The sequence below is a fragment of the Lethenteron reissneri genome, unplaced genomic scaffold (assembly GCF_015708825.2).
Source record: "Lethenteron reissneri isolate LAM-NWPU_2019-01 unplaced genomic scaffold, ASM1570882v1 scaffold_1864, whole genome shotgun sequence".
NCBI lineage: Eukaryota > Metazoa > Chordata > Hyperoartia > Petromyzontiformes > Petromyzontidae > Lethenteron > Lethenteron reissneri.
Window position 1 is genome coordinate 706,729 of NW_026891624.1, and position 25,029 is coordinate 731,757.

Sequence of the window (25,029 nt, forward strand, 5' to 3'; positions counted from 1 at the left end):
GCAGTCTGGATGGCGTCAGTCTCAAATTTCTCCATGAAAATGTTGGCTACAACCGGAGATAGGGGGGAGCCCATTGGGGTGCCCTCAGTTTGCTTGTAGAAAGTTCCATTCCAGGTGAAGTACGTATTGGTTAAGCAGTGTCTTACCAGGGGGGGGGGGTACCCCAGTATTCAGTCCTTGATGAACCAAGTCTTCAATGATTGCGATGGTGTCAGGTACAGGAACTATGGCAATATATAGTACGGTGTAGACTCGTGTGATGTAAGAGAATAAAGTTTAGATGGAAGCATAATATACTTTTTTATGGCGTAGAATTGTAATGTATTACTTACTGTTAGTAACTCAGCTTATTGTAGAGTATATTTAATATAATGATGATACTATGTAGTTTATACTTTAGTTGTTTACGTGGTGGTTTTAGTTACTGCAGCTACATACTATTAACACTTCTTCCCTTTATTAATGCTACCCCTATCCCCTCCCTGTGATGCTGCTAATCCTGCATCATGCACGGGCAAAGTAGCACTAATCACATATCTGCATTTCCCATATCCCCTCCCTTGGATGCTGCTAATCCTGCATAATGCACGGACACAAGTAGTACTAATCACATACCTGCATTTCCCATGGGTATGCTGGATTCCTCTTGATATGCAAATTATTTCGTCAAGGTGCCCCCTTTCCCCCCCCCCTTCCAACCCAGCTTATATATATGCTCCAAGCACGTGTGCTGTTTCATTCAGACGCTGTCGCCTCGACAGACCTGGTTTCACCTGAGGATGGCTGCTTGCGTTGTGGCCGAAACGTCGTGAGAATTATTTTATTATGTTTTATTTTTATTATTTTTTTACTTCCCTTCTACGTGACTTTACCGAAATAACCAAGAAGTATGTATGTGTCTCTATGTGGTGAGTTTATGAGTCTCTGTGTGTCTGGGTCAATGCGTGGTGAGTCTGTGGGTCTCTATGTATAAGTCTATGGTTCTCTATGTATGGGCCTATGGGTCTCTGTGTTTCTGTGCGGTGAGTCTGCGAGTCTCTGTGTGGGGAGTCTATGTATCTCTATTTATGTGTTTCTGATGAGTGTAGGGATCTTTTTGTGGTGCATCTATGGCTTTCTGTGTAATGAGCCTTTGCGTCTCTGTGTGGTTAGTCAGTGGGTCTCTGTGTGGTGAGTCTATGAGTTTCTGTGTCCCTGTGTGGTGAGTTGATGAGAATCTGTGTGGTGAGTCTGTGGGTCTATATGTGTGAATCTGTGGGTCTCTATAAATGAGTACATGGGTATCTGTGTGTTGAGTCAATTGGTCTTTGTGTGAGTCTGTGGGTCTCGGTGTCTCTCTGTGAATAGTCTGTGGGGATCTATGTATGAGTGTATGAGTCAATGGGTCTCTATGTCTCTGTGTGATGAGTCTATGAATCTCTGTGTGGTGAGTCTATGTATCTCTATTTATGGGTCTCTGATGAGTCTATGGATCTCTGTGTGATGGGTCTATGGGTTTCTGTGTGATAAGTCTATCGGTCTCTTTGTAGTGCGCCGATGGGTTTCTGTGTGGTGAGTCTATGAGTCTCTGTCTGGTGAGTCTGGCTCTCTGTGTGGTGAGTCTGCGGGTCTCTGTGTGAGTCTATGGGTCTTTGTGTGGTGAGTCTGTGGGTCACTATGTGTTGAGTTTGTGGGTCTCGCTGTCTCTGTGTGGTGAGTCTGTGGGTCTCTGTGTGGTGAATCTATGGGTCTCTATCTATGGGTGTCTGATGAGTGTATGGGTCTCTGCATGGTGAGTCAGTGGGACTCTATGTATGAGTTTATGGATCTCTAGGTGGTGCGTCTATAAGTCTCTGCGTGGTGAGTCTATGGATCTCTATGTATGGGTCTCTGACGGGTGTATGGGTCTCTGTGGTACGTCGATGGGTCTCTGTGTGGTGAGTTTATGGTTCTCTGTGTGGTGAGTATATGGATGTCTGTTTGAGGAGACTATGGATCTCTATGTGTGAGTTTGTGGGTCTCTATGTGTGAGTATATGAGTATCTGTGTGTCGAGTCTATGTGTCTCTGTGTGGTGAGTCTAGAGACCCATAGGCCCATTACACAGAGACAAATAGACTCCTCAAAAAGATCTATATACTAACCACAACGAGACCCATAAAATCACCATACAGAGACCCATAGACGCACCACATAGAGACCATACATTCACCAGAGACCTATAATCACATTCCTGCGGAGGGAGCTGGTAATAACGTTGGGTTGCTCGGTCACTGGCCAGGGTCAACGGCGGCGTGGTGTATTCCGCAAATATGCCCGACTGTGAGGGCGGGCACAAGCCGGCGTGAGTAGGTTACACGTTCCTTCGGAGTGAATAGGTCGGAACTTGGTTGGACAGCGTGGCGTTCAGGGGGGGGGGGCAGTTGGATGAATGGCCATGTTTACCCTTCCCCCCCACCCTCCCCGACATCGTCAACCAATCGCGGCGTAGCTCGGTGTTCGGTGGGGAGGTGCATGGGTGGGGGGAATTCTGGATATGCACGACAGACATACAAATAATCCTTGGTGTGCAGTGTGGAACCTGTTGTTCCTACCTGTATAACACTCTAGGTAACTAAGACTCACACACACATAAACTCACTCTCACACTCTTAGACACACACATACACACTCACGCTCACACTCTCAGACTCACACACACACTCACTCTCAGACTCACACACATACACTCACTCTCACACTCTCAGACTCACACACACACACTCACTCTCACACTCTCAGACTCACACACACATACACTCACTCTCACACTCGCAGACTCACACACTCACACTCTCAGACTCACACACACACACTCTCACTCTCAGATTCACACACACATACACTCACTCTCACACTCCCAGACTCACACACACACACTCTGAGACTCACACACACAACAACAATAACCGCCATTCGCCACTAAGTGGCGGTGACGTCACCACGACGCTTGTGCCAGGCCATGTGCACCTAGAAGTGTTGAACGCCCGCTGGCAGGAGGTCACGGGGCAGACCCAGGTGCCACGGGTCGACTGACCGAGATGACCGAGATGACTGGCTGATGCACCACCTGTGCCCCCTATGGTACCAACTTGCTGTGCTTTAGCCACCCGGCGCTCCGCTCGTTATTGTGAGCGTCGCTCCTCCGCCCTCCGTTGTTGTTGGAGGGCGACTGCCTCCAACTGCCCAGTAGCGTCCTTCACAAGCCTCCACCACAGAGGCCGATCTTGACACCGCTGGTACCAGTCATCGGCAAGTCCACTCAGCTCCACGTCCTCCTGTACCACATCACTCCATCTCTTCTCTAGCCCGTGCCGCGCCCATTTAGCCCCCTCGATCCGGACGAACAAAAGCTGTTAAGGCATGCGGTGGCTGGGCATGCGGGCTACATGACCCAGCCAACGCAGCCTTGCCTGCCGGAGGAGCTCACCGATGGGACTTTGCCCAGATCTTTCAAGGATTTGTGAGCTCCTCACACAATCCAGCCTGGTTAAACCCAGGATGGATCGTAGGCAGGCCAGCCTAAATATTTCCAACCGGCGAAGATGCTCCATTAGGGGGATCCACGTTTCGCAAGCGTAGAGAAGGGAGGGAATGACCGTGGCCGAGAAGACCTGAAGCTTCGTGTGGAGCCACAGACCAGGTAGCTTCCACACAGCGTTACGCAACGGATGAAAATATATTGCCGCTCGACTGATTCAGAGTCAGTCCTCTGCTTTTAAACTGGAGCCGGTCATAAGCACACTGCCCAGGTATGGGAAACTCTCCACTCTCTCCACTACTGCCCCATCACCGATTGGGAGTTGTGGGGGTGGAGTGTCCGATGGTACAAAATACCCAGGCAGGTGCTTAGTTTTGGTGGGGCTGATGGTAAGGCCTCACCTCTTAGTGGCACGCTCCAGTCTCAGTAGCAGCGTCTCCAACTCCTCTTCTGAATGAGCAGCTATTACCAAATCATCGGCATACATAACGTGGTTGACCAATAGGGAGCCATCCCTTGATCGCACCCGGGCGTCGATCAGCCTCCCATTATATCTGTACCAAATGCAAATTCCCCCGGTACAGCTATTGAAGGCTTCACGAACTACGTGGTCAAAATAGATGTTAAATAATGTGGGAGCCAGAGGACATCCCTGTCGCACCCCAAGGTGTACAGGGAAAGGCTCTGACTCCCGGCCACATAGTTTTACCTGGGCCCGCTCACCATCATGAAGGTCCTTAATGATCGTGAGCAGAGGGTCAGGGACTCCGAAAGCACGAAGAACAACCCAGAGCCCAGGACTACTGATGGTATCATAGGCCTTGACCAAGTCAATACGGCAGAGATGAGGGAAACCGAGCCCTGGACTTTGCGGAAGCCCATGATCTTGTCCTCGCCAACACCTTCTTCAAGAAGAGACCGTCCTATCTCATTACGTACGCCAGTGGTGGGAGATCAACTCAAATTGATTACTGACTTTTCAAGCGGGATAAGCTGAAAACGGTGACAAACACTAAAGTCATACCATCGGACAACATCGCCCCACAACATCGCATCCTGGTCATGGACATGAAAATGGACATTGGCCAGCGACATCGCCCACCAACAACGGGACAGCAGCAAATTAAGTGGTGGCGGATGAAGGAATGCAAGGGTCAGCTGAGAGTCGCCCTCAATCAGATTGACGTGAACACCAACCGACCAGTGAATGCGATTTGGGAAGATCTCGCCGGCCAACTGTGCACAGCAGCATCGGAAGCACTGGGGCTAACTAAGCCGGGAAAACACTTCATTGACAAGCAAATATGGTGGTGGAACGAAGAAGTTCAGCTAGCAGTGAAAGAGAAGAAGCTAGCTTTCAAGAAGTGGCGCCAAACGCTCGCAGATCTGGATTACCAACAATACAGAAACTGCAAATCGGCAGCGAAGCGAGTAGTAGCAGCGGTGAAATTAGCTCAATACGACCAACTGTATGTCGAACTGGACACCCCAGAAGGTGCCAATAATATCTATCGACTGGCAGAGGCGCGCCATCGTTCGACTCAGGATATTGGTCAGGTCAAATGCATAAAGGATGAGAATCACAGCGCTCTCAGAGACCCGCACGCCATCCTTCAACGCTGGAGCGACTACTTCTCTGGAATCTGCAACCAGGAATTTCCCCACCCACCTATTATTAGCGCTGAACACGTCCTCGGTCCGGTTTCACCTATTACCATCACCGAAGTGGAGCAAGCTATCAAGAGAATGAAGAATGGGAAAGCGACTGGCCCGGACGATATCCCTGCTGAGGCCTGGAAGATCCTTGGCAGGCAGGGTGTTGCCCTCCTTACCCAGCTCTTCAGCACCATCACGAGCACCGGTGAGGTCCCAGAAGCCTGGTCGACCAGCACGACGGTTCCAATTTGGAAGGGTAAAGGGGACGTGGCAGAATGCTCGAATTACAGGCCAATCCGGCTCCTGTGTCATGCGATGAAGATCTTTGAGCGAGTTTTGGACACAAGGATTAGAAACATCATCACCCTATCACCCAACCAATGCGGCTTCGTCAAAGGATGTGTCACTACGGACGCCATATTCGCGGCGAGGCTCCTGCTGGAGAGGCACAGAGAGAAGAACAAAGCTGTGCACGTGTCGTTCCTCGACCTTGAAAAGGCATTTGACAGGGTCCCCCACGACCTCATCTGGCACTCGCTTCGATCCCATGGAGTCCCTGAAACCTACGTGCATTGGGTGCAACTCCTATACAAGAACGTCACCAGTGCAGTCAGGTGTGCAGTGGGCATATCACCGCCATTTACCATCAGTGTTGGAGTGCACCAAGGATCGGCCCTGTCACCACTCCTGTTTATCCTGTGCATGGACACGATCACTGCCGACCTGCACACGCCCCTGCCATGGTCAATTCTCTACGCGGATGATGTCCTCCTCTCAGATGAAGAGAGAGGAGAAGTGGAAAGACAAACGCGCCTGTGGAAGGAACGTTTGGACGAAAACGGGATGAGGTTCAACATCAAAAAGACGGAGTATATGGAGTGTGGCCCCCAAACCGACAGCACCATCAGCATTGACGGAGAAGATCTGAAGAAAGTGACGGACTTTAAGTACCTGGGCTCCACCATCAGCTCAGATGGTAGCATCACGACTGATGTGAGGTCACGAGTCAATGCGGCATGGATGAAGTGGAGGAAAGTCACCGGAGTCCTCTGTGATCGGAAAATGCCGGATAGGGTGAAGGGAAAAATTTACAAGACCATCGTCCGACCGGTGGCACTCTATGGATCCGAGTGCTGGCCAGCCACAACTGTACACGAACAAGCTCTCCACACCATGGAGATGAGGATGCTCAGATGGAGCCTCGGACTCACTCGATGGGATCGTGTCATGAACGAAGACGTTCGGAAGAGACTTGGTGTGGCCCCCATTGCGGACAAGATGCTTGAGGCAAGGCTTCGGTGGTACGGCCATGTGATGCGAAGTGAAGAGTCATCAGTGGCCAAGACTGCCATGCGTATTGAGCCAGAGGGCCGCTGTCCACGCGGACGTCCGAAGAAGCGATGGATGGATCGAATAAAGGAAGACATAAAGACGGTCAACGCATCCCCTGAAGATGCCCTGGACCGAGCCAAATGGAGAAGACAATGCCAAAAAGCGGACCTTGCGCCACAGCGGGAACAACGCTAGGAAGAAGTAGGTCTTGTTGGTTTTCCCTATACCTCTGCTGTAGCAGACGGACAGAAAATATGGCATCAAGTGCAGGACCACCCTTTCCTGAAACCGCATTGGGGCTCCGCAAGCCTCTCATCAGCGTGCCTAGCAAGGCGATGTTGAATAATCCTGGCCAGGACCTTTCCCGGCACACTGAGGAATGAGATGCCCCTGTTGTTGTTACAGTCTGTGCGGTCCCCCTTCTTAAAGAGGGGAACCACCAGGGCATCCTTCCAATCCTGCGGAACCCGTCCAGTGGTCCAAACTGTTGTTATGATGTCATGTAGGGCAGTCTGTGCACAAACGCCACCCTCCATGAACATTGCGCTTGGGAGATCATCTCTGCCCGGTGCCTTTCCTAGTCTCAGACTCTGGATCGCCTTTAGCACTTCCTCAACAGATGGCACCTCAGCCAGCCACTCACAAAGGGTGACCTCTTCCAATTTTTGAGGCACCACAGCCTCAGCAGGGTTATCCCCACTTTGTGCCATGATGTTTTCCTGGCTGAGGGATTTCCCCTCCCCCAGGACCTCACAGAAATGCTCAGCAAATCTGCAAACCTGTTCCTGGGGGTCGGAGATTGGATCACCGTTTTTTCCCCTAATGATGGTAATAGGTGTGGCGCTGCAGGTTACTTTTTTGATGGAATTAAATAGTGATTTCTGATCGCGGACCACTGAGGCAGACTCCATCTCCTCAGCAACCCGTGACCACCACCCATCCTTGCAGCGCCTTACGGCTCTCCGAACCTCCGAGCGAAGGCTGCGGTAAACCTCCTCATTCTCTGACGTGGGATGCTGTAGCCGATGAGAGTGGGCCTGTCGCTTTTTCTCAACTAACCTGAACACCTCCTCTGTCAGCCAGGATTTCTGGGGAGGTCTGGAACGCGTACCCAAAGCAGACATTGCCGCTGCATGAGTCACAGTCCTAAACCTCGCCCATTTACCCTCGACATCTGGAGGAGTGGGGGACGATGCCAACCCCAGCTGCAAGCAATGATGAAATTCTCACTTGCAACTTTCATCAGCTAACTGAGACCAGGCCACTTTAGGTTGGAATGGGGTCCTGGGTGTACACCCACCACCGGAGTGGAAGAATGGCAGGCGCATCTTACAGATGACTAGTCGATGGTCAGAGGGCAGATCAGCTCCATGGAACGTTCCTGGTGTCAAGGACATGGGCTCGCATCCGCTGGTCCATCACTATGTAGTCCGGCAGAAATTGTTTGCTTGGACCCGGCATGCATCCACGATGTTGTGTGGATGCGCCGATGCCAGAAGAGCGTGTTGGTAATTACAAGCCCATGGGCTGCACAAAAATCTAGCAGCCTCCTACCGTTGTTATTGAGCTGATCTGGCCCATGCCTTCCAATCACTCCAGACCAGGTGCCAGCATCATGACCAACTCGGGCATTGAAGTCACCCAACAAGATGACTCTGTCCCGAGTGACCACTATAGCCAGCACCTGTGACAGGAGGTCATAGAAGGCATCTGACTCATCAGCTTTGCCTGCATCCCTCCACGGATGTTCGTCTTCGGTGGGGGCATAAGTAACCACGACCACCACTCCTCGCCTCCGGTTGATGGGAAGGCGAGCCCAAAGTAGCCTGGGGCTTACAGCTTCCCACACCTCACCGCCACGCTCCCACGCCCCCTTCATTATTTTGTTCAAAAGAAGAGCCACACCCTGTTGATTGGCAGTCTCCTGCCCCGAGTAGAGGACTGTCCACCCCTCATGGTGGCAGGAGCCAGAACCGGTCCACCGGACCTCCTGAATGCCACAGAGATCCAGGCAGTACCGGTCCAGCTCCCGACAAAGGAGTGGCAGCCTCTCCTCCGCAGTGAGCGTTCGAACATTCCACGTGGCCATCCGTAGTGGCTTTTCGTTGTTTCTGGAGGAGCCCCGAGGGTGAAGATTCAATCTCCTGGCTCCGCCAATTGGGGTTTGGTCAGGAGACGTCATAGACGCCTGTCCCACCGGGGCCTCCGGTACAGATTTATGTTTAATTCGTAGTTTTGTGGTAATAAATTGAGGGTGGAGGTGTTACCAGCCCCTCGCACCCGTCCAGAGCTCCCGTTTAGCCACTGTGGTGGTCACAGACGCCATGAGGGGAGAGGCCAATTAGGCATTGGGCCTCCCCCCACAGCACTGTCCACGACAGGGTTGCCCGTCCGGCACCGCGAGGAGGTAGGAGGTTGTTTTGCTGGACACACACACACACTCTCAGACTCACACACACATACACTCACTCACACACTCTCAGACTCATACACACACACTCACTCTCAGACTCACACACACACTCACTCACTCTCACACTCTCAGACTCACACACACACACACTCACTCTCACACTCTCAGACTCACACACTCACACTTTCAGACTAACAAACACACTCACTCTCACACTCTCAGACTCACACACATACTCACCCTCGCACTCTCAGACTCACACACACATACACACACTCTCACACTCTCAGAATCACACACACTCAGCGCGGCGTTCAGGGGGGGGGGCAGTTGGATGAGTGGGCATGTTTACCCTTCCCCCCCACCCTCCCCGACATCGTCAACCAATCACGGCATTGCTCAGTGTTCAGTGGGGAGGGGATTGCATGAGTGGGCGTGTTTACACCCCACCTCTACCAATGGCGGCCCCACTCGGCGTTTGGGGGGGGGGGGAAGTTGGATGATTGGGCGTGTTTTCCTTCCCTCCACCCTCCCCGACATCCTCAACCAATCGTGGCCCTGCTCGGCGGGCGGTGGGGGGGTGCATGGGTGGGCTGCATTCCGATGCAGGACAGACACATAATTCCTGGTGGGTAATGTGGAACCTGTTGTTTCTACCTGTGTAGTTAGAGCCTATGTCCGGCTCACGTGGTGATCGGCTCTGCCGGTCCCGCTTTACAGCCAATGGGGGAAAAGCCTGGGAGCATGGCCTCGGCGTGATCACGGGATGTCAGCTAGGGTGATTGGTTCTGCTGGTCTTGGCCTCAGCCAATGGGAAGACAAGTAAGGGGCGTGGTCCCGGGAGTTGATGGGGAATCTGGAACATTCGGCGCAGGCTATTAAGGATTGGCTGGAGGGTACCACGTGACCCAGGCGTTAAATAAGGGGAGAGATCAGAGACACGTCATCAGACACGGAACGAAGAGAGAGAGAGAGGCCACGCGTGAGCGGGGCTCCGGGTGCCACGTGGCGGTGCATCTCTTGTGGGCTGTCTGCCCGCTTCCCGTTGCCTGCCAGCAACGGGGAGTGTTTGTGAACTGAAGAAGTAAAATAAAAGGACCGATTCCACAAGCCGTCTCCAGAGTGTTATTACATTGGTGTCAGAAGTTCTTCTGGGACCGTTTGGATGATCTTCAAGATGTCCAAGCACCTCAGGAAGAAGAACCCACCCGACCCTCCATCGGAGGAAGTTGTGGAGACGGACAAGGATAATCTGCTGGGAGCTACGGCTCCTCTGCCTACGGCTGCCGCTCTCCTCGATGCCGCTCATCGCCCACGGGAGGAAGAAGCAACCACCTCAAGGGCGGACGAAGGATGACGGCTGATGGCGGAGCAGATCGAGTCGCTCCGCGCGATTCTGCTCAATCTGGTGACGGCGGTCGCGTCCTCTATGGGCCAGGGTCGGCCGCCAGCGGTTCAGCTTAATGCCGAGGACCAGGATCTTCGGCGGGAAACGAGGTCCGCCATTGCTCCTGCCACGCGGGGGGAGGCCTCCCTCTTGGGCGGGGCGGTGACGATGGAGCCGCCGGACGCCATTTTGACGGAGACGCGCAGAACATGGGAACCGCAATTGGAGACGCTCGAGGCGTCTGCCTGCCACCGCGGACATTGGCTTCCACAGATTAAGGAATTTATCGCCGTGGGCGATTGGAGTGCTTTTACGTGGCGCTTTGGGTCGGCCTTCAGATCCGTACAATGGACGGAGGCTGAGGCGCTGGAAGCGCTGCCAACGCTGTTGGACGATGTTTCCCTGGCGGTCTTCCGATCCATCCTGGCGTCCAAGAAGAAGACGCTTCGTGATGCTTTCGCAGAAATGGCGGAGTGTTACGACCCGCCGACGGCAGCCACGAGAAAATTTATGTCACGTCGTCGAGGATCAGATGAGTCGCCTTTGGCTTACCAGGGGGCGCTGGTGGCGTTGGCCATGGCCGCTTACCCCGACGCGACGGCTGATCACCTCGATCCTCTCATCCTTTCCCGTATGCTGGAGCTGTCCCAGGAACTCAACATCTCGCTGCCGGTATGCGGCCACGAACCGCTTACATCGCGATGGGTGGCGCGCTGCCTGGATGCTAAATTTAACATCAAGCGCTGGGATCAGATGGCGGCATTGACGGGGAAACCCGAAATCGACAGCTCACCTTTAGGGTGGTCTCCACGACGGATCGTCCACTGCTCCGACGACTCCGGCGACGACGAGGTGGTGGCTGCTGTTCCGCACTGGATTCTGAGACGGGGGCTGCGTGACCAGCATGGTGACTATGCAAGCCGACCACATGCGTGGGGCCGGGTCGACCGACCGCCGGCCGACGACGGCCACGTGCTTCAAGTGTGGCCGACGAGGCCATTTTGCCCACAACTGCCGCTGCTGACCTCTGCCTTCGCCGCTTCCGCCAAGTGGGCCTCCATCTCCTCCACCGGGCGCGGAGCCGCGACACCCTCGGGCGAGTCGGCATAAATCGGACACCTGGCAGGTCGTGTCACATCATTCATCCACTCGCACACATATGTAATGCGGGCGTAAACGACCTCCCGGATGTGACGTCACGGGGGGAGGAGTTACGTCACGTGGGGGAGAGGGTTCAAGTCTAAAAGGGGAGAAACCGGAAGAGCCGGGGGAGTTGTTGGAGACTGGGATAGAGTAAGGCCACGCAGGGCAGAGGTTGGTGGAGTGGCGAGATCGCCACACACACAGAGTAAGGATCGGCACCGTCGGCCAGCGGTGACCGACCTCGGAGAAGCGGGGAGCAGCGGTGGGGCTGCAGTGAGGGCAGCCGGGGGGGCTGCACAAGGAGATCAGCAGCGGGACTGCTACGGAACAGAGGGAGCAGCGGTGGGGCTGCAGTGGGGGCAGCCGGGGGTCTGCACAAGGAGATCAGCAGCGGGACTGCTACGGAACAGAGAGAGGCTACGGGAGTGACGGCAGCCACGGGCTGCCAAGCGGAGAGTCTCGGGAGGAGAGCCGTGTGGGAAAAGTATACGAACCCGAATAAAGGACACCAAGACAGACACAGTGGTTGAGTCCATTATTACACATAGTTGCACTTCCAATGATAATTGTGATTCTTCTGTGACATTACCACGCTCTACTACACAATGGAAACAATTGGCTCGTAGGGTTGTGGCTGCGGCGTCGGGTTCGTCGACGGTACGGGGTACCATCGAGGGCATTGACGTCCGTATTTTGGTGGACACTGGCGCGTCTGCCACCATCATTTCCGATGTTATTTTTAATCTTTTGTCTATTCCCACGTCGCGAATCCGCCAGGTTAATGATGCGTGTGTAGCCGCAAATGGGGGTAGCATGGGTATTTTCGGTCAAGTCGATGTGCGTATTGCTATCGGTAATATTACCGCCAAAGGATCGGTGTTGATCTCGCGCTCACTGGCCGTCCCATGCTTATTAGGCACCGATTTCTTGCGCCGCATGCCACTTAAGATACTGCTCGACCAGGATTGTTTAGAAATGCTGGGGGGTCGTAGGATGTCGTTCCTGCCTTCCCTGCTGGCCCGTTCGCCACTGGGTAACGCAGTTACCACCATGGTTGCTGCCACAGTAGAAGTTCCATCAGGCTCACAAATGCTTATCCTGCTGCGTTACCGTAAACCCATTCAGGTTAAGGACGGTGCGATGGGTGTGCTATTATCCCCGTCGGATTCGGTGGCTAAATCTTTTTCCTTGGTGGCAGCCCAAATGATCGTATGGCCGGGTCAGGCCCCGTTCATACAGGTGTTGAATGGTGAGCCGGACCGGGTTGTTGTCCCGGCTGGATCGGTATTGGCTCACGCCATTACCGATTTCGCCACTTTTGACGGAAAGCGACAAATGAAAACACCCACTGATGGACCGCCACGCGATCGTTCACAGGAACGGTGGATCGCAGACTTGTGCGGGGAAAATTCATCTTTATCAAACGCGCAAAGGACTGCTTTGCATTCATTTTTATTACAGCATGCTGACGTTTTCAGTAAAAATGATTTGGATCTCGGCCGTACGTCGCTTTTGTCGCACTATATTGACACCGGTGCGACACCTCCGATTTGTATGCATCCGCATCGCATGAGTCCTGCAGAAAGGGAACACGTGCGCGGCGCGGTAGACGAGATGTTGGCGACGGATATTATTTCGCCGTCCAACAGACCTTGGGGCGCGCCGGTGGTACTGGTTAAGAAAAAGGATGGTGGGATGAGATTTTGTGTAGATTTCAGCCGGTTGAATAAGATATCCGTGGCGGACGCATACCCTTTACCACGGATGGATGACTCATTGGACGCTTTATCAGGGGCAAAATTCTTCTCCACCCTCGATCTGTCCTCGGGCTTTTGGCAGCTCCCCCTCGATGACGCGTCGAAACCCAAGACGGCATTCCGCACGCCACAAGGCCTCTTTGAGTTTAACCGGTTACCTATGGGCTTGAATGCGGCTCCGGCGACGTTCCAACGCCTGATGGAACTGGTACTGGCGGGACTACAGTGGGAGACGTGCCTCATATATTTAGACGATATTATCGTTTTTAGCCGCACGTTCGAGGAACACCTCCAACGCCTGTAGACTGTCTTTCAGAGGAAGCGGTCGGCTGACCTAAAGTTTAAACCAAAGAAATGCCACCTTTTGCAACACTCCGTCCGTTACTTGGGTCATATCGTCAGTTCGGACGGCGTGTCCACTGACCCTCAGAAAACGCGATGTGTCCGAGAGTGGCCCACACCCACTTCGGTGGGCGACGTTTGGCGCTTTATTGGGTTTGCATCCTACTATCGCCGGTTCGTTAAGAACTTTGCCACACTGGGTAAACCACTGCATATTCTGATGGGCAAAAATCAAAGGTTTAAATGGGGTCCGGAGGAGGAACGCTCTTTTCACTCGCTTCGGGATCACCTCGCCACGGCGCCTACGCTCGACTACCCAGATTTTTCGCAGCCGTTCATCCTTGACACGGATGCTAGCGATATCGGCATCGGGGCCGTTTCATCGCAATGCAAAGATGGAGTTGAACGAGTGGTTGCATACGGCAGCAGGGTTTTGTCCCCGGCAGAAACACGATATTGCGTGACAAGGCGGGAACTTTTGGCGATCGTACATTTTGTCCGCCTGTACCGGCCGTACCTGTATGAAAGGAAATTCCTCGTTCGCACTGATCATGCGGCTCTGCAATACTCGTTAAAATTGGACCAACCATCAGGCCAATTGGCTCGCTGGTTGGAATCGTTACAGGAATTTTCCCTCGATATCACGTACCGCAAGGGTGCTCGCCACGCCAACGCGGACGCGCTCTCCAGGTTACCACCCATTTCCCCGTGCACTTGTCTGATGGGTATGCACCGCTGTGCGGCGCCACTTACCTCGCCCTGTCCGGTTATGGGGGCGATGTCGAACGAGGACAGCCAGGATGTGCCAGTGGATACTGATGATACCCTGCAGCTGCCGCACTCGTTTGGCTACGTGAGCAGGAGGCCGATACCTCTCTGGCTCCGCTGCAGAAATTGATCAGGAAACCAAGAGCTCATTTTCGCGGGATGGAAGTGGCGGATGTTCCGGGGCCAGGCGGGACTATTGATGTGTACCGATGGATTGTCTGACCGACCACGCCTGGCCGTGCTTACATCCCTTCGCCATGACCTGCTTCGTGCTCTGCACACTGACAAATTAATGCACCTCGGCGTGCAGAAGACTTTCGCCGCAATGCAGAAAGATTTCTTTTGGCCCGGCATGACAGCAGACGTTAACGACTTTGTCCAGTCATGCCATGATTGTGCGAAGAGGAAACCGCCTCGGAAACATTTTGTGCCGCCATTACGTTCCATTGAGGTATCCCGTATAAACGAATTAGTTGCTCTGGACATCCTCGGGCCGTTCCCTCCATCGGCTAGGGGCAACAAATACCTTCTGGTCTGGGTAAAATATTTTTCTCGATGGCCTATGGCCTGGCCTCTGCCTGACCTTAACGGCCGCGTCCATCACCGATGCTTTCTTGAATGGTTATGTCATGGATAAAGGAGCACCCGAGAGGCTGCTCACGGATCAGGGACGTAACTTCTCCTCCAAATTGCTCAAGGATGTTTGCGATGCGCTGGGCACAAAGAAAATACGCACATCCCCTTACCATCCACAAACGGATGGCATGGTGGAACGATTTAACTGCACCCTTTCGGCTATGCTTTGTCACACGATGAATGAAAAGCAGACCGATTGGGACTTGCACATACCGGGCGTCTTAGCGGCATACCGCATAGTTCCGCACGCGTCCACGGGATACTCGCCATTTTTCCTGATGTATGGTCGTGAGAACGTACCCCCCATTGATGTACAACTGGGTACGCTGAGGAAACAACCGTCCCTTTCCTTGCCTGATCACGTACGGGACTCGCTTGAACGGGTTACAGAGGCGCGAGACGCCACCAGATGTGCGACGGCCCGTACGCAGGCAAGGAACGAGAGGTGTGCGCGTCGATCGCGTACCCACATGCCCTGGTCGGTGGGCGATCTGGCATGGCTCCACTGCCCTAAGGTGCCGGTGGGCACATCCCCTAAATTGCACAGGCCTTGGCGGCGGCCTGTGACGTTGGTGGACATTCGGAACCCACAGAGTGTTCGCGTCCAGTACGGAAAACGTCGGTGGTACGTCCATTCGTTGCGACTTAAACCCTTCGTTGGTCCGCGTGCCGATCCCTCATCTCCATTTGTTGACCTGCCGGGGTCTGCTGTGCCGAATATGCCGCTTGCATCGCCCATTGATCCCCAGCGGGGCTGTGTTGTGCCCCCTGCAGATGAACAGGTTTTGAGGGCTGATGAGATCCCCGCCGTCCCTCCTCCAACGGACACGACCGAAACCGAACATTCTCCTTCTTCTTCTTCACGCCTACCACCTCCTGTTGATCCGGCGGCAAGGCGACCGTGCGCAAGTAGCGGAGAGGGTCCCGCGTCGCGTACGCGGTCGAAATCTCTTCCGTTTCGATAGCATTTATTTACCTTGCAGTCCCTTCCCTGTTGTTACCGCGCTGCAGGGGCGCCCTAATGTATGTCTGTTTTATTCATGGGTGATATTTTTTTATTTTCGTTCGGCGCATAGACGCCCATTTCGCCCTTCATGGTTAATGCGTCTTTGACGCCCTAATAAGTCACTTTATGGAATCGGCTTGTCACCCTTTTCCCAGCCGAGACGGCTGACTTTTTCACCGGGGGGGGGGGGGGGTGATGTAATAAGAGCCTATGTCCGGCTCACGTGGTGATCATTCGGCGCAAGCTATTAAGGATTGGCTGGAGTGTACCACGTGACCCAGGCGTTAAATAAGGGGAGAGATCAGAGACACGTGGTCAGACACGGAACGAAGATAGAGAGAGGCCACGCACGAGCGGGGCTCCGGGTGCCACGTGGCGGTGCGTCTCTTGTGGGCTGTCTGCCCGCTTCCCGTTGCCTGTCAGCAACGGGGAGTGTTTGTGAACTGAAGAAGTGAAATAAAAGGACCGATTTCACAAGCCGTCTCCAAGAGGTTAATTACACCTGTAAAACGTTGAGTTTTATAAGGGCACCACGGGGTAACCAGCCCCTCCTCACCCAGCCCCACCCCTCCCACCCCCCACCCAGCCCCACCCTCCCCACCCAGCCCCTCCCCACCCTCCCCTCCGCACGCAGCCCCACCCTCCCCGCCACTGGCCCCTCCCCACCCTACCCTCCCAACCAAGCCCCTCCCTCCCTACCCTCCCCTCTCCACCCAGCCCCAGCCACCCCTCCCATATTTGGAATGCACGATGGACAGAATAATCCCCCTTGGGCTGGTGTAACCAGGAGGTTACTACCAGTAATAGAGATACATAGACTCACCACACAGATATGAATAGACTAATCACATATAAACCCATAGACTCTCCACACAGCGACCCATAAACTCATACATAGAGACCCACTGACTCACCACGCAGAGATCCATACACTCATCAGAGACCCATAAATTGAGTCCCATAGACTCACCACACAGAGACCCACAGACTAATTACACAGAGACACCGAGACCCATAAACTCACACATAGAAACCCACAGACTCACCACACAGGGACACAGAGACTCATAAACTCACCACACAGATACGCAAAGGCTCATCCACAGAAACCCATAGACGCACAACAAAGAGACCCCTACACTCATCAGAGACCAATAAATAGAGATACATAGACTCCCCACACAGGGACTCACAGACTCACCGCACAGAAACACAGAGACCCATAGGCTCATACACATAGACCCATAGACTCATACATATAGACCCACAGACTCACCACACAGTGACCCATAGTCTCCTCAAACAGATCCATTTACTCAGATACCCATAATTAGAGATCCATAGACTTACCATACAGGAACCCATAGACGCATCACACAGAGATCGATAGACTCCTCAATCAGAGATGCGTAGACTCACCACACAGATACCCATAGATTCATACATAGAGACCCACTGACTCACCACACAGATACCCATAGGCTCATCACACAGAGACTCATAGACTCCTCAAACAGAAATCCATATACTTACCACACAGAGACCCATAAACTCACCACACAGAGTCCCATAGACGCACCACAAAGAGACCCAAAGACTTATCACACAGAGGTCCATAGACGCACCATACAGAGACCCATACACTCATCAGAGACCCATAAATAAAGATCCATAAACTCACCACACAGAGACCCATAGACAGACTCACCGCACAGAGACACAGAGACACAGAGACCCATAAACTCACACGTAGAGACCCACATACTCACCACATATCGATACATAGTCTCACACGTAGAGACCCACAGACACACCACATAGAGACCCTTAGACTCGTCAGAGACCCATTCATAGAGACCCATACATTCACCACACAAAAACCCACAGACTCACCACACAGAGACCCAGACCCACACAGAGTCTCACCACACAAAGACACAGAGACCCATAAACTCACTTCACAGAGACCCATAGACTCATACACAGAGAACCAAAGACTCACCACACAAAGTCCCATAGACTCACACAAAGAGACCCATATACTCACTGCACAGAGACCTATAGACTCATACATAGAGAACCAGAGACTAACCACTCAAAGACCCATATGCTCCTCACACAGAGATGCATAGACTCTCCACACAGAGACACATAGACTAATACATAGAGACCCATAGACTCACCACACAGAGACCCACAGACTAACCAAACAGAGACACCGAGATCCATAAACTCGCACATAGAGACTCACAGAATGACCACACAGAAACCCAGACTCACACAGAGCCTCACTGACTCACCAGACAGAGACCCACAGACTCCCCACACAGGGACACAGAGACTTATAGACTCACCACACAGAGTCCCACTGTATCACCACACAGAGACGTAAAGGCTCATCCACATAAACCCATAGACGCACCACAAAGAGATCCCTATACTCATCAGAGACCCATAAATAGAGATACATAGACTCCCCACACAGAGACTCACAGACTCACCGCACAGAAACACAGAGACCCATAGGCTCATACATAGAGACCCATAGACTCATACATACAGTGAGGGAAAAAAGTATTTGATCCCCTGCTGATTTTGTACATTTGCCCACTGACAAATAAATGATCAGTCTATAATTTTAATGATAGGTTTATTTGAACAGTGAGAGTCAGAATAACAACAACCAAATCCAGAAAAACGCAGGCAAGGAACGAGAGGTGTGCGCGTCGATCGCGTACTCAAATGCCCTGGTCGGTGGGCGATCTGGCATGGCTCCACTGCCCTCAGGTGCCAGCGGGCACATCCCCTAAACTGCACAGGCCTTGGCGGGGGCCTGTGACGTTGGTGGACATTCGGAACCCACAGAGTGTTCGCGTCCATCATGGAAAACGTCGGTGGTACGTCCATTCGTCGCGACTCAAACCCTACGTTGACCCGCGTGCCGACCCCTCATCTACACTTGTTGACCTGCCGGGGTCTGCTGTGCCGAATATGCCGCTTGCCTCGCCCGTTGATCCCCAGCGGGACTGTGTTGTGCCACCCGCAGATGAACAGGTTTTGAAGGCTAATGAGACCCCCGCCGTCCCTCCTCCAACGGGACCTACCCCGGATACGACCGAAACCGAACATTCTCCTTCTTCTTCTTCACGTCAACCACTTCCTGCAGATCCGGCGGCAAGGCGACCATGCGCAGGAAGCGGAGAGGGTCCCGCGGCGCGTACGCGGTCGAAATCTCTTCCGTTTTGATAGCATTGATTGCCTTGCAGTCCCTTCCCTGTTGTTACTGCGCTACAGGGGCGCCCTAATGTATGTCTGTTGTTCATGGGTGATTTTGTTTTGTTTCAGCGCATAGACGCCCTAATAAGAAACTTTATGGGATTGGTTTGTCACCCTTTTCCCAGCCGAGACGGCTGACTTTCACCGGGGGGGAGTGATGTAATGAGAGCCTATGTCCGTCTCACGTGGTGATTGGCTCTGCCGGTCCTGCCCTACAGCCAATGGGGGGAGAGCCTGGGAGCATGGCCCTGCCGTGTCAGCTAGGATGATATGTTCTGCTGCTCTTGGCCTCAGCCAATGGGAAGACAAGTCAGGGGCGTGGTCCCGGGAGTTGATGGAGGAATCTGGAACATTCAGCGCAGGCTATTAAGGATTGGCTGGAGTGTACCACGTGACCCAGGCATTAAATAAGGGAAGAGCCGAGGGACACGTGGTCAGACAAGGAACGAAGAGAGAGAGGGGCCATGCGCGAGCGGGGCTCCGAGTGCCACGTGGCGGTGCGTCTCTTGCAATCTGTCTGCCCACTTCCCGTTGCCTGCCAGCAACGGGGAGTGCTTGTGAACTGAGAAAAATTAAATTTCACTATAAATCCTTTATATGCGTGGCGGATAGAGTCCTCTCGTCCTCTGGCTTGAGATGGCTGCCACATATGGGTCAGATGATTGCCTGCCACCATTAAGCAATTGGTAATTAAATATAATTTTTTTTTCCTAAAAAGTGTAAAGTTATGGACATTTTTTTTCACGAAAATCAATTGTCACGCACAACGAGTCTGTGCAAAATGTCAGCTCGATTGGATCACGGGAAGTGGGTTAAAAAACGACCGAAAGATTTGCACGGTCGTAAGCGCGGAAGCAAGCAAGCAAGTGAACTTAATATAAAGGATTTAAAAAGTAAATAAAAGGACCGATTCCACAAGCCGTCTCCAGTGTTATTACACATGTAAAACTCACTCCGCATGAACTGGTTTAGCGCTGGTATTTAAATACTGTGTTTATCGTTTTGTGTTCAACTATATTTATGTATGTATAATTTAATGTTTTGTATTTTATTCAATCATTCTTATTCATATTAAATTTAATTGTGTTAATTTAATTGAATAACACTCACGCATCGTTTATTTAATTAGATCTACTTGTATTCAAGTTCATTATTTTAACGCGTTTTTTCTAATTTAAGTAAAAAAAATTTATTTTTTTATTTAATTGAATAATTTAATGTGTGTTTTATTTAATAATTTATAACTTAAATCGTTATTTTGCAATATTTATTCACCTTTATTTTTTTAATCTAATTTGTTTTATTTTATCTCAACATTTTTTTAAAATTTAGACTGTATTTAGCGACTTCTGTTAATATTACATTTAGTTATTTTAAATGTATGTTTAATTTCATTACTTGTTTTATCGAAACTGCGACACTCTGCCACCAACCGCGCGCATGTGCGCGCGTCACGGCTGAAGGGGAAGTGTGAACTTCCCCTTTTTCGGTTTCGTTTTCGCTGTCGAAAGTGGGCAGGGTGCTGGGCTGGGTGCGGAGTGGATGCGCCAACGTCGTTCCAGTTTCTTCCCGTCACATTTTCACGTCAACACTCGAACGCTCCACCACCGCCTTTAGCCCACCTTGTAGCAGCAGCGCAATATCTCGCGACTAGGGGCTCCTGCTGCAACTGCTGCTGTTTGTTGAACTTCTTTCGCACCGTGCATAGCCTACCGTGTTATTCTGAGGTGCTGCTACTGCTGCTGCGATGGAAGGCGGCAGCGGCAGCGAGGTTGACGTGAGAGGCCTCCCAAACCAAGACAAAGCCGTGGAGGTGAAACTCCTCAAATACTTCCAAAGCAAGCGGCTGTCGGGGGGAGGCGAGTGCGAGGAACTCACGCGGCTGCCTGACGGAGGAGTCCGCCTGCGCTTCAAGGAGAGAGAAGGTGACCACTCCATTGTCTCTCACTCGAGCCACGGTGGCACGGAGATGTTAACTCCCTCGCCTGGTATGTAGGAGGTCGTGGGTTCGATCCCGAATCCCTGACGCCACGGTGGCTAGGAGATGTTAACTCCCTCGCCTGGCATACAGGAGGTCGTGGGTTCGACATTGTGAGGACTAATCTGCTTTCATTTTGCACTCAATATCATAATAATAATTGTGTTTCTATAAGTGCAGCGGTAGAAGTTATTCCCCACACTGCACGCAAGCCAAGAGGCATCATCACGGACTAAAGAAAATTAAATGGGATGATGACAGGTGCTTGAGAGTATTGCTGGATAACGCCTACCTCTACGTATATGCCTCCTCGCTCACCGCCAGGGCTGGATGAAGGTTATTTTAGGCTCTATGCACTTCTGTTTCGTGTGGCCTTCAGTGATAACTATACAGTTGGTTCAATCTAGATTTGAAGTTTTCGTGACTGCAGGGATCCATATTCTTTGGTTCTCTCGGTAAAGTCACGTAGGTATAAAAGAAAATAAATTAAATCACTTATACCTAGGTGACTTTACCGAAAGAACCAAAGAGTGTGTCTAAAGTTGGTTAGTGCTGCCCCGTGTTACCACCACCGCCGCTGTCACTCCGCTTGTTTTTCGTTTCGTCCAGCCGCTGGGCAGATGTCGCAACTGCAGACACGATGATGAATAATTATCATTAGTATCTAGTCTGTGTCATCATTCTATGGCAGCGAGCTGTGTGCCGCAGAAAAGCAGATTCCTTGCTCTCTGCGAACATATTTATTCTGAACGATATCTTTGTGAAATGTTTTAATCATACAAACATTTTCTTTTCGTAGGCCCTAGGCACAGTGCCTCCTGTGGCCTTTTGATTAATACGACCCTGGTGAATGGGCGAGTGAGTGAGTAAGTGCTGAGTGAGTGGGTCAGTGAGTGAGTGGGTGAGTGGGTCAGTGAGTGAGTAGGTGCTGAGTGAGTGGGTGGGTCAGTGAGCGAGTTGGTGAGTTAGTGGGTGAGTTAGTGGGTGAGTGGGTGAGTTAGTGGGTGAGTGAATAGGTGCTGAGTGAGTGGGTCAGTGAGTGTGTGAGTGAGTGGGTGATTGGGAGTGAGGGGGAGTGGGTGAGTGAGTGGGTGAGTGAATAAGTGGGTGGGTGAGTGGGTGGGTAAGTGAGTGGGTGGGTGAGTTAGTGGGTGGGTGAGTTAGTGGGTGGGTGAGTTAGTGGGTGGGTGAGTTAGTGGGTGAGTTCGTGGGTGGGTGAGTGAGTAGGCCCGATGCACAGTGCCTACTGTGGGAGTTTGCGGCGTCTCTCTCCCCGTGGTCGCGTGGAATTTTCTCCGGGTTCTTTCCGGTTTTCCCCTCTACATTTTCCCCTCCACGTGTTCTCTCTCGCTCACACTTATAAGGTCCCTGCTAATAGTGTTGTAGTGTATGGTAGTGTTTAGTTGGGTAGTGTGCAGTAGTGTATAGTGTAGTGTATAGTAGTGGCATGTATAGTGGTGTCGTGTATAGTGTAGTGTATAGTATGTAATGTAGTGTATAGTGTAGTATGTATTTATGTTAAACTTATTTGGCACCGTGCGTAGCCAACCGTGGTAATCCTATGGTTGTCTCTATGTGTCTCTGTATATCTTTATGGGTCTCATTGGGTCCGGGCGTCTGTGGGTCTCTGTGTATTTTGAACTCCTTTGGCACCGTACGTAGCCAGCCGTGATGATCGGAGGTGCGGGGAAGGGACAACAAACTAAACAAAAAAAGCAGCTTTAAAGAACTAACTTTTCAAGTAGTATAGTGTATCGTAATGTATTGTGTAGTGTATATTAGTGTATAGGAGTGCATTGTGGTGTCGTGTATCGTCGTATAATGTATAGTAGTGTAGTGTATGCTAGTTTAGCCTATTGTAATGTAGTGTATAGCGTAGTATGTGTAGTGTATAGTATGTAATGTAGTGTGTAGTGTAGTATGTTGAACTTCTTTGGCACCGTGCGTAGCCAACCAAATTAATCCCATAGGTGGCTTTATGGGTCTCAGTATACACTACACTACGATACACTAGACTACGATACGCTACACTAGACACAGCACTACTATACACTACAATAATATACACACTATACACTGCTATAGACTACATTATACACAACACTATTATTCACTACACTAAAATACACGCTATACACTATGCCAACTTGCAAACTAATTTATTTAGAGCTTATTTATTTGTTCAGTTTGTTGTCCTTCCCCAGCACCTCCGAATTGCACGGTTGGCTACGCACGGTGCCAAAGAAGTTCACCATACACGCAATATAATATCCATTGCAGTGCAACAGTAGATATCTATGCCACACCAAACGCAAGTGAACTTAACTATGAAACTATTTTATGTCACTTTTTTTCAGAAGCAGCCTAGGCAACAGCAAAAACGACAGCGCAACGACGCGGCTTATCATCGTTATAGCAGATGCCAACATGATCTAAACGCTTGATTTTGATTTATAAATGCCGAGGGAAAAACCCAGAGGACCCGGAGAAATATTCACGTGACCACGGGGAGAGAGAGAGACGCAGACTCCAAATCTACAGCAGGCGTCAGGGTCGGGACCAAACCCACGACTGCTTGCGTTCCAGGCGAGGGAGTTAACATCTCATAGCCACCATCAGCTCCACGCGACTAATCTCTTTTTTTCATCTCTCTCTCTCTCACTCAATACATTTAAGACCGAAACAGGAAGAGGATTTCTTCCTGTTTCGGTTGGTTGTTTTTTGCTGTTGTAAATACCGGCGACGTATCACACCTCGGATTGTTAAATGTGTGTAGTGGGTTTACTCTCCAACACACAACTAAATGGCTGTGTCGGGTGGTGGCGGGTTTAACAACACATGTATATTCACACGATCTAACCCAGAAAAAAAACCCTCGTGGATAATATTGGTCGCGAAATCCTTCCAGAACTGCTACTACCTCCACCACCACTACTGTGTGTTAAACTGTATAATATAGGTGTTTTTGGTGTTAGATCGCGTAAATATAAATTCGTCGTTAAACCCGCCACCACCATACACAGCCAAGTAGAAAGGTTTATCACGTAAACAGAACATGCCAATTCGTTACTAGGACAGCACATCGGTTGTGTTGGAGAGGAAATCCACAACATCTATAGATTGTACATCAAGATTGTAAATGTTGCGGATTTGCTCTCCAACACACAGGTGTGCTGTACTCGTAACGAATTAGCATGTTCTGTTTACGAGATAAATCTTACGAATTGGCTGTGTCGGGTGGTGGCGGGTTTAACGGCGCATTCATATTTACGCGATCTAACCCAAAAAAAACTATATTATAAATGATATTTGTCTCGAAAGCCTACGTGTTGAACTGGTGTTAAACTCAATGCCCGATTTAATCTAAGTGCACCAGTCGATGCTTTTGCCACACAGTGAGATGCAAAATCTGAGACAGGCATCATCGTGCCTCTTGCTGAATCGGCGAGACGTGCCGAGACTGGCCACAAATCATAGCTCAACGAAGTGGCTCATCGTCGTCGTCGTGTGGAAAACGCGTAGCGGCAAAATGCTCTCAACGCATGATACCGATTCTTCATATGGTGGGGGGGAAAGAATCGGAGGACCCGGATAAAATCCACGCAGTGACTACCACGGGGAGAGAGAGAGACATGCAAGGTCAAAATATACTTCCTGAGTAGCAGGCGAGGAAGATAACATCTCCTAGCCACGAAGGTGATGCATAGGGGGGTGGAAACCGCATCCCAGACAGAGGGCGTCCATTGTCGGCAACGAGCCCATAAACACAATAAGCTAATACAGAGACTCGTAGAGTTACATAGCGACTCATAGAGACTCATAGAGATACATAGAGAC

General features: G+C 51.4%; 1 protein-coding gene across 1 annotated transcript in view; it reads left to right on the forward strand.

Moving 5' to 3' along the window:
• The first annotated feature begins 20,766 nt into the window (after positions 1-20,766).
• The window catches only part of LOC133339453 (protein mono-ADP-ribosyltransferase PARP14-like), an 87,796-nt gene continuing 83,533 nt past the window's right edge, over positions 20,767-25,029 (forward strand). The window contains 1 exon segment of the mRNA XM_061547623.1: positions 20,767-21,139. Coding sequence (XP_061403607.1) covers positions 20,962-21,139 — 178 coding nt within the window. The 5' untranslated portion in view covers positions 20,767-20,961.